The sequence below is a fragment of the Thamnophis sirtalis genome, unplaced genomic scaffold (assembly GCF_051295495.1).
Source record: "Thamnophis sirtalis isolate CommonGarterSnake01/CBP01778 unplaced genomic scaffold, rThaSir2_p1.2 scaffold_15, whole genome shotgun sequence".
Classification (NCBI taxonomy): domain Eukaryota; kingdom Metazoa; phylum Chordata; class Lepidosauria; order Squamata; family Natricidae; genus Thamnophis; species Thamnophis sirtalis.
Genome location: NW_028261395.1, coordinates 39,085,075 through 39,097,052, shown reverse-complemented (window position 1 = coordinate 39,097,052; position 11,978 = coordinate 39,085,075). Strand labels below are relative to the sequence as shown.

The 11,978-nt window shown below is 53.2% G+C and overlaps 1 protein-coding gene across 4 annotated transcripts; it reads right to left on the bottom strand.

Annotated features, from left to right (window-relative positions):
* Window positions 1-58: 58 nt before the first annotated feature.
* HP1BP3 (heterochromatin protein 1 binding protein 3) lies at window positions 59-11,422 on the bottom strand. 4 transcript variants are annotated; one of them, XM_087702209.1, is made up of 13 exons: window positions 11,266-11,420; window positions 7,856-8,025; window positions 7,375-7,477; window positions 6,620-6,767; window positions 5,262-5,427; window positions 5,002-5,145; window positions 4,002-4,082; window positions 3,318-3,472; window positions 3,078-3,168; window positions 2,746-2,956; window positions 2,440-2,551; window positions 1,569-1,700; window positions 59-1,369 (listed from the first exon to the last, which is right to left on the bottom strand). In XM_087702209.1, the coding sequence occupies exons 2-13, from the start codon at window positions 7,940-7,942 to the stop codon at window positions 1,030-1,032; spliced, it is 1,770 nt and encodes a 589-aa protein (XP_087558335.1). In that variant the 5' UTR covers window positions 7,943-8,025; window positions 11,266-11,420; the 3' UTR covers window positions 59-1,029. The 4 variants fall into 4 exon arrangements, with proteins under 4 accessions (XP_087558335.1, XP_087558336.1, XP_087558337.1 ...); XM_087702210.1 differs by having other exon boundaries at window positions 2,797-2,956; window positions 11,266-11,419; XM_087702211.1 differs by lacking the exon at window positions 7,856-8,025 and having other exon boundaries at window positions 11,266-11,422.
* Window positions 11,423-11,978: the final 556 nt, after the last annotated feature.

Sequence of the window (11,978 nt, the reverse complement as noted above, 5' to 3'; positions counted from 1 at the left end):
CCGCCCTTCTACCCCGCCAGCCCCCAGACCCAAAAGACGAGGCGTAAGGAAAGCGGGCTCCGGAGTCTTTTTAAGCTTTTTTATTTCTTGCAAACGAGAAAGCGACCTTCGCTCTGCGGCTCTACATCAGCGATCGGCTCGTTCTCCGGGACGAAAACGGGGGAGGGGGCAAAGAAGGGGTGAAATAACCCCCTTTTTAAGGAAAGCGGCTCCAAGGCCCGTCCGAAGGGGCGTTTTTTTGCGCCGGCTGGCGGGGGGGGGGGCAACCGTCACGGGAAGGGGGCGACTAAGCTGAACAACAGAACACTGACTTGGGAGGAAAGAGGGAGGCAGCCCCCCACCAGGAGAAGAGCTGCTGGCTGGAGGGGGTCTTGGAGGACTCAGAGAGGGGAAAGGAAGGGGGGGGGGGATTCTCTGTTTCCACTTCTAAAAATATAAAAATCTTTCCAACCGGTTTTCAAAAGCCCCCAAGCCCAGGTGCACCCTGTACAGATTATATATTTTATTTTTTTAAACTTGTCTAGAAAAAGAACAGTCTTGTGTTGGGGGGGGGGGAATTGGAGGAGAAAGGAAGCCAGACTTTGGGGGGGGGGTATGAGGGGGTGGGTGGGAAAGAAAGGGAGAAAGGAACAGCAGGAAGAGTCTGGATCAGGGTTTTTTCCCCAAAAAACGTGGCCCCTTTAAGACTTGGGGACTTCAACTCCCAGAATTCCCCAGCCAGCCATGCTGGCTGGCTGGGGAATTCTGGGAGTTGAAGTCCCCAAGTCTTAAAGGGGCGAAGCTTTAAAAAAAAAAACCTGGTGTGGATCTACCTGCAATGCTTAGACCCAGAGGCTGGCTGCGGGCAGAGGGAGGGAAGGGGGGGGGGGAAGTGCTGCGGTTCTCCACTGCTGGGGTGGGGGAAATGGAGGGAGACAAGAGATGGTGAAGCCTCAGAACTAAATTACAAACAGAAGGGGAGGGGGCTGTACTTATAAAAGGAGCCCTCCCCACCCAAGCGGTTCCCTTGCCTACCCACCCACCCACCGGCTACTTCTTTGCTCTCAGCGACTTCCGCATGGTGGTCTTGCTCTTCTTCCCGGAGGGCTTCCGGTCCCGCTTAGCACTTGCTGCCGCCGCCGCTGCCGCCGCTGCAGCCAGCTTCTTCTTGGCAGCCGGACTGGTGCTGGAGAGGCTCTTGACGGCCGGCCGGGCTGGGGGCATGGCCTTGGCTTTCTTAGCCTTTGGGGGTGGCGGTGGTGGTGGAGGCGGCGGCTTCGCTTTCCCACGGTGCGCCAGGGGAGCCTTCCGGGCGGTGGGCTTGGCCTCCCGTCGCTTCACCATGGGAGGGGCTCTGTTCCGGGCTTTGGGTGGGGGTCGTTTTGGCATCCTGCCCAGGGGAGCACAAGATCTCAGCTTGCCTGATGCCGCCGATGCGGAAAAAACAGCAGCATCCGAGCCCCACCAAAGGACAGGACATCCCCTCGGCTGGTCAGTCAGCCTGGCCTGGCTCACTACCTTCCGGTAACGCCCAGGCTGCCCATGGCCACCAACCCCAACCCCTGACTCAGCCTCTGTGGGGCACATACCTCTTCTTTGGAGGCGGTTCCTCTTCCTCTTCCTCCTCCTCTTCCTCCTCATCGTCATCTGTCTCTTCCTCCTCATCCTCATCCTCCTCTTCCTTGTCCTCCTTCTGCTTCTCGGGGAACAGAATGCCGGGGCTAGGGAGAAAAGAGAGGTCACCCCAAGGAAGAGCCAATCCTGGCTAGCTGTTGTGGCCCGCCAGCGGCCAGCAGTGCTGGCAGTAGATTCGGACAGTGAGGAGGTCGGGGAGGAAGATGGGCCAGTCCTGGAGTCTGGGGAAGGCTCTGATGAGGGCTCAGTATTGGAGCAGAGAGGGAACCAGGGCCATCTGACGGTTATCAGCTGCCTTCGGAGCTTCGGAGTCAGACATCAGTGAGGCAGAAGAACAGCTGGAGCCTGTTCCCAGTATGCACATGCACAGAGTTGCCAGAGGAAGGGAAAAGCTAAAGAATAGGGGTCGACTTGGGAGGAAGGCCACAGGTGGACGATGAATGGCCCCTCCCAGAGGAAATAAAAGAGGAGCGAAAGGGGAGTGGAGTTTGCAGGAGACCATTAGTTCGCTTAATTGGTTCCTGACTCTCCAAGATTTCTGGCCAAGTTCTGAAGCTATCGGCCTGGCAGCTCTCCAAGCCAGATGAGGTCTGACTGTAAATCCTCCCTCGAAAAACTGCTGGATGGGAATGTGCAGAATTCATAGTCAATTAATAAGAGGGGTTTTTGTTGGGACCAAGAGTTGGCTTCAGGTTCTCGGGAAGCCTCGGTCAGAACACAAGCAGCCAAGAAGGGAAGGAATAAGCAGGCCGGAGGTCACCCCCCAGCCAGACAGTAGGGAGAGAGGGATCTGCCAGTGCCAGGCCCCGACTGCCCCAGACTCACCTTGGGTAGTAGGGGAAACACAGCTGGAAGGTGCCACTGAAGCCCTTGCCGGAGATCTGCTCCATCCAGCCGTACTTCTCGCACTTCTGCAGAGTCCTCTTCAAGAGGTGGACTGCAGGGGGCACAGAAAACGGTATTGGGGGGCTGTGGGAATGTCAGGAAGCCCACTCCAGAGGGCCCCGTGCCGAGTTTCCAAATCCAAGGCTCCAAATGCAAGGCGGGCACTCATAATGGGGAAGCCCGAGTCGGAGTGGGGGGACAGTCCCCCTGGGAGGGTATTGGGAGGGGAGGAGCTGCACCAGCCACCTGGGGAGCAGAATCCGAGCGCCTTTCCCCGTAGCGCTGCACTGGTCCTACCCTGGAAGCTGGAGTTTGTGCCAGGGTGCTTCTCCAGGACGTATTTCTTGAGAGCGGTGGTGGAGCAGGTCTTGGGCTCGTTCATGGCTGCGATGGCGGAGAGGATGGCGTCCTCCATCAGGCTTCCGCCCAGCAACGGCTTCTCCCCCGACTTCTTCAGCTGGTGCACACAAGGAGGAGGAATGGGCGACTTGGCCAAGAGGAGGTGGGAGGGAAAGAGAAGAGTTCCCCACCCCCACCCGTGCTAGCCCCAATTCCCAGGCAAGCCCTCCTTTACCCACCTGGAAAGTGCCGGAAGCCCCCTTGCCCGTGATCTGCTCCAGCTGGCCCTTCTCCACCGCCCGCTGCAGGGCGTTCTTCAGCAGCTGGGGCCTAAAGGGGAAGCCAGAGAGAGGCCGCTTGGCTGGCTGGTCCTGCAAAAGGGGCAGGGCAGGTGTCCCCCCCCCCCCACACACACACAGGGGCTCAGAGTCACCACCACCCTTAGCTGCTACAGTCATGCCCATTTCTGAGCACCTTACCGGATGTCCACCTTCAGCTTGGGGTAATATTGGGAGACATATTTTTTGATCAGGCTGTAGGAGGCCTCCTTGGGCTCGCAGAGGCGGGTGAAGGCCAGCGGGAGAATGTCCTCCAGCTTCACGTGCTGCTCTGCGCTGGAGGCCGACAAGCTCCGCTGAAAGGAAAGCGAGACGGAAGGGATATGAGGGCTCCACCCTAGGAGGCTGGCAAGCCAAGATGGAGCTTAAGGCCCCTTTGGTCTTCTATTGGGCCAGACATGGCAGTGGCCGCTGTGCCCCTCCCTCCACCCTCCAGGTGAGGGGCTGCGCCTGTGGAACATCTATGGACGTTCCTTGGAAGAAGACCCCACCCCCACCCCACCCCTCCCTGAGGGCAGCAGAACTCTCCTGCTGGCTCAGACTCTGGAGCACGGGTCAGGCACCTGCGGCTCTGGAGCCGCATGTGGCTCTTTCATCCCTCTGCTGCGGCTCCCTGTCGCCGGTCGGCCCCACAATTGAGAGGGCTTTAGGACAGGTGGAGGAAAAAGGTTGCCGTGCTAGGAGGAGACTCCATGGTGGGAGAACTGGACTTCTGATCGGCTCAAGAACTGAATGGGCAGCATCAGTTGAGGACCTTTGAGGGTTTAAGGCTGCCAGCCCCTCTTCTGGAGGGCTCTGGGGCACGGCCAACTCCGCCGGACTTACCTTCCGGTCTTTGGCCTTGGAGCCTGTTTTCCCTGAGTTGGGGGCCACCACAAAGCTTCCAGACGCTCCTTTCCCTTTCACCTGTCCCAGAGAAAATGGGGCAAGCTTGGGGGGCTGGAAACAAAACCTCCTGCAAATTCAAAGGACATCTAACATCCCCTCCCCCCAAGTTGATGGAGTAGGGGGAAGAACGGGATAGAAATGGAGTGGGTTTTTTTTGTAATTTAAAGATTAGGATCCGTCCCCACCCGAGTGATGAATGAATGTTGCTTCTATTTTTTAATTATGTACTGTCTGTATACGTCATTACGTGTATCCCCTCCCTATAGGTTGTAAGCCGCTCTGAGTCCCCTCAGGGAAAAGGGCGGCCTATAAATAAAAGCAATCTAAGAATCTAATCTAATCTAATTTGTTTTTACTTTTTCCAGTATAAACATGGACATTTTGTGGACAGTACATTGACTGGATCAAATCTTTTTTAAACAACATTAATAGTAATAATACAGATAAATATGTATAGTTCTAATCTTCCAACTTCAACGGTATTTATCTCTTTCCATAATCCTTTATCATTTCCCCAATAATTCATTTAAATATAAAAAACATTTCTTTGTGCCCTATATTTATTGTCCCCCCCAAGTACTATCATTTAATATTTTTAAGAATTACTCATTAATCCACCCTAGCTTCAATATTCCGAATGGGTGGGTTTTACAAATAACGCCAAGTATTAAAAATATTCGATCAGTGTTTCAAAATCCCAGTTTGTGCAGACGTTTATCCGACTTGGCTGTGTGTGTGTGTGTGTGTGTGTGTGTGTGTGTGTGTTGCTCAGTCCAGGACAAGCCAAGCACGAGCTGCTCTTAGCAGGGAGGGAGGGAAAGGCAACAGTCCTGTCTCAAATGACCGGAGGGATTTTCCATACTGCGTGCCCCTCCCTCAGCTATAAACGCCAGTGACCTTCAAGGGCAGGCCAGTCTGTAGCGCCAAGAGTCCTTACCTGCCGGATGACGCCCCGCTCCAGCTCCCTCTTCAGGGCCTGCTTCAGGAGGTACCCCCTCCGCTCCAGGTCCAGCGAAGGGTATCTGCTGATGATGAACTTTCGGATGGCGACCACTGACGCCCCACCTTTCTGATAGCACGCCTGGGAGGGCGAGAAGGGTGTGTGGGCAGCTCCCTCCCTGGCATCTGTCTGGGCAGCCAAACCGTTGAGAGGACTTTCCGCGCTCCCACCCCACTGCCAATACTCCCATCCCTCACTTTGATTGCTTCGATCAAAATGGCATCCATCTTGGGCCGAGAGGAAGCTGCCATCTGCGTCTGTTTCTGCGCTCTGGCTAACTGGCTGGCCGAAAGTGTGGCCCAGGCGGGAATGGTCTTCTTCACTTTCTTCTCTTTCTCCTTCTCTTTCTCTGGATCCTTCTCCCTTTACGGATTAGAAAAGAGGTGAGTGGCTTGGTGGGCTTTCTCAAAAACCCATTCCCATGGTACGACCCCACCTCTCCCATCCAAGGGCCACAACTAGGCTAGCAAACACATGCTGGAAGGTTCCCACTGTCAGATCTGTCCCAGTCTGATCCCTTAGGGAAGAAAAACTCTCGATTCCCATTTGGTTGAAGTGAAAGGTGCTTTTACTAAGAGATGTTAGTTGCAGTAAAGTCAGGTGGAATCTGAGTTTCCCACGCCTCAGCACAAATTCCCACCCCTTTCCCCATGACCAGTCCAATCCCAGACAATGCGACACCACCAAGATGTTTTGGGAACGCTGGGGTATTTGGGCTCGAAACTTTCCACACACCGGATTCCCACATAGATGCATACAGGTTTATTGTTCATTTGTCCCCGCTCCATCCCTACCCCCCTATCCACCCTGGTCCTTTGATGGCAGGGTGCCAGCGAGGCGCCAAGCTGAAGATGGTGGACCTGACAGTCCCAGTTTGCTGCTCGGCCAGTAGACAAATCTCTGCCACTGCCCCAAGTGTGGGTCAGTCCCCTATGCCAACAGGAAGAAATGAGGTGCCACCCAGTGGACTGAGGCAGCAACCTGTAGCCAAGGGGGCTTTGAACCCCTGAGCTCCCATGCCAGGCAGTTGGATCACAGGGGCATGGATTGTATTGTGGGGGCAGGAAGCACATGGTGGACAACTGGGTCCTTTCTAGCAAGGGCCATTGCCCAGGGGTAAAATGCTACCGGTTCAGGCAAACCGGTAGTTCCAACGATCAGCTGTGTGACAATCAACTGCCGAGTGATTTCTAGCTAGTATAAATCGCGTGGCACAGCCGATTGTTGCACAGCTGATCGTCGGAACTACCGGTTCGCCCGAACCGGTAGTAAAAAAATGCTAAGAAAAGTTCCAACTGTTCCATCAGCTGTGCGACAATTAGCTGTGCGGTGCGATTTATATTCGCTAAATAGCAGGAAATATTGCTTTCTAGCGAATCTAAATCGCACAACACAGCTGTTCACACCCCTCCCTGTTCTACCTACTTGAAGCGAATTAGGAGACTTTAGAACATTTCACCCCTGCCATCGCTCTCTTGGCCTCTGCAGCCCACCTCCCTCTTCCCTCCCTAGGGCCTTCCTGCCCTCCCCCCTCCCCCCCCCCCCGGCTTCTTACTCCTTCTTGGCTTCCTCAGCAGGCTTCACATCTGCCTTCTCCTCCTCGGCCTCCTTTGGCTGCTCTGTCTCAGCAGGGTCAGCCGGGGGCACCTGATTCTCTTGTTCCTCCACGGTGGAGGCGGATTCTTCCGAGCTGACATCCGGTTCTGAAGGGCGGAAGGGAAAGAGGGCAAGCAGTTGGTAAAAGGCGAGAAACTCCCTGCTGAAGATGGGCCCTTGGGCTTTCCAGCAAGGCCAGGCATAGCAGAGATTCTTGCAGAGATCCTGCAAGATCTGACCTTGGCAATTCAAATGAACAAGGCTAGGTGGGGGATGAGAGACCACCACCCCCTCTTGCTGGAGAGCTGCAGTCCTCCCTCTTGCTCTGTCCTACAGCTGCAACTCTCACTGTTAAACCCAGAGTGCCCCCCACACTTCCCCAGCTCAATACAGTACTGGCAAGTTAACTACCAGGCCTCCTGTCAAACAAGGCTCTAAAGGGCAAAGACATGTCATAGAAAATAAGTTTAGAGCTGGGGGGAAGGAGGGGGGGCTGAATGCAACCATATTTTGTGTCAGACCTGCCTCTTAGGGAAGTAAAACTCTCGACCCCATTTGAAGTGAAAAGGCGCTTTCACTAAGAGATGCTGAGGCGTACTGGGGCGTACTGCCTGCAACCCACCACTGCTCTACATATACCCAGTAAGACCAGCCACCCCACCTGCAGCGGTCAAGGTGAGAATGGGGAGGGGGGAAAGAAATACCCCTCTTTACCTGGCTTCGTTTCCTCGGCTTCAGCAGGCTTGCTTTTGGGAGGCGTTTCCCGAGAAGAAGCATTCACCGCTCGGCGGATCGGCATGGCTCTATCTTCGACTGTCTGGGAAGGGAGCAAAGTGTCACGAGAAGCCCGGAAAAGGAGGACCCTCCCCTGGCAGGCTGAGAAGCACTCCACTGCCACCTCCTCTCCTGCGAGGTGACTGTGCTCGGGATCGTCAGCAGGTTGGGGGGTCCAGTTTCCTGCTTCCACCTCACAAGAGTTTTTGCTCCAGCTCAGAACGACATGGGGAGGGAGAGGGGTGGGGGGAGAGGAGAGGAGGGAAGCACCGGGGAAGCAGGAAAGAAAGGGATCAACACCTGGTAAGGAAGGGCGGATGGAGCCCAGCTGAGATTCCTAGAAGCAAGAGGGAAGAAAGAGCGCAAGGGCCCTTGCAGGGGCCAATCCAGGGGGCAAGCGTGGAGCGGGGTCAGCCCCTACCTCACTCAACTTGTCCAGGGGAGCTCCTGTTAAGAGTGGAACTGCCTTACGGTGTGCGGGATCGGCTTCAGACAGCTCAGTCGCCATTTAAATTAATGTCTTAGCCTCAACGTGAGGGTAACACACTTTTGGAGGCCCAGGGCTTAACCTCAAGGGGAAGGAGGACTTTCCTAACAGAAGTGCAAAAAAAAAAAAGATTTGGTATGAAGGTGGTTATCAAGGACAAGGAAACAAAACAAAACAAAAAATATCTTAAAGCAAATTTAGCTCCCTTTCACCTGGCAGAGTTACAACAAAATTAAAACAACAACAACAACAACAGCAGCAGCAGTCACAGAGAAGAAGCAGGTCCCTTTTTTGCCTGTTACTTTAAACTTAAGGCAGCTAAGCTGAAATCACCTCCGAAAACTCGCCCCATAGGACATACGATGCAGGACACAACACAAGCAAGGGAAGGGGGGCACACACCAAGAACAGGTGCCCCTCCCTACAGAGGGGGGACCAGCGGGGAGGAAGCAGCCAGTCTCAGGCAAGTTCCAACCATGGGGCACTCGTATGCCAGAGGGACATAGGCCAACCCTCACCCAAAGCTCAAACGGGAGCAAAGCAGAAGCAGCCAAAAAAACAGATGTTGTTATATTCCAACCAAACCCAGGGCGCCCTGCAAATTCTGTAAACGACCCCAAAGTGCCCCATTGGCTGTCACCATCTTCTCTTGCCACCTAAATTCAGACTCCAAAGAGGTCCTTTAATTAACAGCAGAGGGGAAGAATAAGATGGCAGAGTAAAAGGACTCAGGTGAAATATGACACTCAGGAATCCAAGAAAAAAAAGACCACTGATTTTTTCTGGCTACAAGCAAAGCAATACTTCCCTCCCATTCTAACAGAGATGAAAGAACAATACAAAATGATTTTAAGGATTACAATTCTATTAAGAATCCTGTGGGCCTCTTCCCATCCTCCTTATAAGTGGAAGAAATGATGTGAATAGGATGAGTTTTTAAAAATAAATAAATGATGTTTCCAGGATTGGGGAAAAAAAACAGACTGGAAAAAACATAATTATCTCTTTGGGCTCCCTTTTCAAGCCCATGTACCCTGAGGAAAAAGCATAGGTAAAGGTTTCCCTTGCACATGTGTACTAGTCGTTCCCGACTCTAGGGGGCAGTGCTCATCTCCGTTTCAAAGCCGAAGCACCAGTGATGTCCGAAGACGCCTCCGTGGTCATGTGGCTGGCATGACTAAATGCCAAAGGCGCACAGAACGCAGTTCCTTTTCCACCAAAGATGGTTCCTATTTTTCTACTTGCATTTTTACATGCTTTCCAATTGCTAGGTTGGCAGAAGCTGGGACAAGTAATGGGAGCTCACTCCGTTATTTGGCCTTTCTGATTGACAAGGTCAGCGTCTTTGCCACTGAGCCACTGTGTCCCTTAAAAAGCATAACCTAACCTTAAAATTTATATCCAATTTCTCTTTACAACAGTTTTGTTTCTAACACTGACAGTATTCTTATCACTTAACATTTTTTGCGGGTGCCAGACCGTGTTCCCTGCTTCACAAAGTCAAACATTTCTGCCCTTCCAAAAATCCTGAAGCATCAGCACAAGGCACACTGAACTGAGCAATGTAATTTTAGTGCCACAGCACAAAGCCAAGTTGCAAAGGGTTATTATTTTTTGACAGCTTGCCTTGGAAGCCAAGAACCCCCCCCCCTCCCACTCATCCACCCACCGCCACCTTCTGCATAACACAGACAAGAATATTTAGACCTGGAAAGAAAACAAGAAGCCCATCCCTATACTTTGCCCCGTTGTCAACAAATGCAAAGTAACATTTCACCAATCCCATAGCAAAATAAAATAAAATAAATCACACAATAGCATATCCTTTCCTCCAAAGGATCCCAGGATCACATCATTTGCAGCTGTCAGCTGGGTGGGGGGGATTCTAAGCTAAAAAATAACGAGGCACATTTGAATCCTCTCTTGCTGCATCTGCTGGGTACCCTGTTTTCCCAAAAATAAGACCTCCCCGGATAATAAGCCCAACTGGGCTTTAGAGTGCATGCGCTAAAAGCCCTCCCCTGAAAATATTGCAAGGCAGCAGCAGCCATGAGGTTACCACGCTCACCGCCTTCTGCACATGAAAAATAATAAGACCTCCCCGAAAATAAATCCAAGTGCTTATTTCAGACCCTGTCTTATTTTCATTTGATCCCCCCTGAAATAAGCACTGTAAGAAAAGTGCTTAAATAAGACCATCTTATTTTTATTTAACCTCCCCCTAAAATAAACACCATAAGTGCTTATATAAGACCCTGTCTTATTTTCATTTAAACTCCCCTAAAATTAGCACTATAAAAGTCCTTATATAAGACCATCTTATTTTCATTTAAACCTCCCCCTTAAAATAAACACTATAAGAAAAGTGCTTATATAAGACCCTGTCTTATTTTTGGGGAAACGCGGGTAAGTTGATTGTATAAAACCGTGAAGTTGCAAGTTTCTGGAAGGAAGGTGAAACGAAAGAATAAAATATAAATCTTAAGATTTATAATTCACTCCTGTCTGGGAAAACTGGGGGAGAGGGGGTCTTTCACACCTAAGCCTGTGGGAGGAAATGGGGTGGTGGGTTTGTTTTTGTTTTTTTTGCAAAGGTTGCCAAAAAAAAAACCTTTTTGTAAAAGGTTGTGAAGGGCAGTGACTGTGCAGCAGCCCATAAAAGAGGGGGAAAGTTGGGATGGTCAAGTCCCATTGTCCCCCCACCTCCAAACACCAACACAAAGGGGCATTATCTACAGCCAGGAATACAGGCCCCACTGCGGGGTTTTGCTCAAGGGCAAAAAAAAAAAAATGGCTTAACGGGGCTGCCACGGATAGCGTCCTGCCTGGGGCGATTCTGACAGAGGGCCTTGCCGGGGGGGGGGGGCTGCAATTACTTCCTATGGGGGGGAGGCCAAGCCGCCCCCTCTCCTCCCCCACCACAAACGGGTCTCTTTTTCCTCGGTTTTTTCCCCCGGGGAGGCCCAGTTCCCGCCTAAAAGGAAAAAGAAGCTTCGTGCGCCTCGGCGACTTTCCTCGACTACGCGCCCAGGGCCCGACTCGAGGCGGGGAAGCGGCCTTGCCCGGTGCCGTCGTCTCGCAGGGTTCGGTTTGTGCTGCCACCAAGGCAGCGACAACGGACCCGGGGCCGCCCTCGCAGCAGCGGCCAGAAAGGAACTCGAGTGGTGGGGTTTATGTGGAGAAAGGGGGCCGCCGGGGCCTTTCCGTGAGAAGCGCGCATTAAAGCGGGAGGCGCAGTTCATGAGGAGCGCTCGGCCAGCCGCGGCCCCGCCCTCTCTTCTTCGGCCGCTGCCCGAGACCGCCGTCGCCCTCTCGGTCGCGCGCGCTCTCTCTCTCTCACTCACCGCGCCTTCGGTGGCCCCTGGGCGAGCTGAGGCGCACAAAGCGGGGCAGCGGCGGCGGAGGCCAAAGGAAACTCCCCCCTCCCCTCACTCACTCTCTCACACACACACACAAACACACAGACAACCAGAACGGCGGAAGTCCCGGCGGCGACAGGGAGGAAAAGGCGGGGCCGTCGCGGAGAAGGACCAATGGCCGCCCGCTGGGGGTGTGTGTGAGGGGGAGAGCCAGGAAAAAAAAAATTACTACGCCAATAGCGGCCTTCCCTTTCCCGTCATGCGCACAAAGTCCTCGCCGATGGGCGGGGGGAAGGTCGGGGCGCGCGAAGTGCGCAAGCGCACTTTTCTCTCTCCTTTTATTCTCTCTCTCTCTCTCTTCTTCTTCCCTCCCCCATTCCTTCCACTCGACACTCTTTCCTCACGCGAACAAAAATATTTCGCGGGGAGGAGCGAAGGTCCCGCCGCTTGAATTGGGAATCGGGAGAGATTTGCCCTGAGGCAGGGGGCGGGGAAGAAACGGAGAATATGGCGCATGCGCGGAGCTGGCCCCGCCCACCCTTACGTCCCCGAGGTTGTCGCCATCTTATGGGCGGAAGTTGCTCCCCCCCCCAAGAGCCTGGTGGGCGTGGCGGATGCTTTGGCATCACGATTCTTAAACTAAAATGAGATTAAATTATGAAGACGACTGTATATTTTAATGTTGGCCACAAAATATT

Excerpts from the sequence above, each read along its gene's own strand:
- HP1BP3 (XM_087702209.1), bottom strand. The coding sequence starts at position 7,942 with ATGGCGACTGAGCTGTCTGAAGCCGATCCCGCACACCGTAAGGCAGTT. Across the intron at positions 7,478-7,855 it reads CCCTGGACAAGTTGAGTGAG|ACAGTCGAAGATAGAGCCAT; the intron begins GTAGGGGCTGAC and ends CTCCCTTCCCAG. Across the intron at positions 1,701-2,439 it reads TGTTTCCCCTACTACCCAAG|CCCCGGCATTCTGTTCCCCG; the intron begins GTGAGTCTGGGG and ends TTTTCTCCCTAG.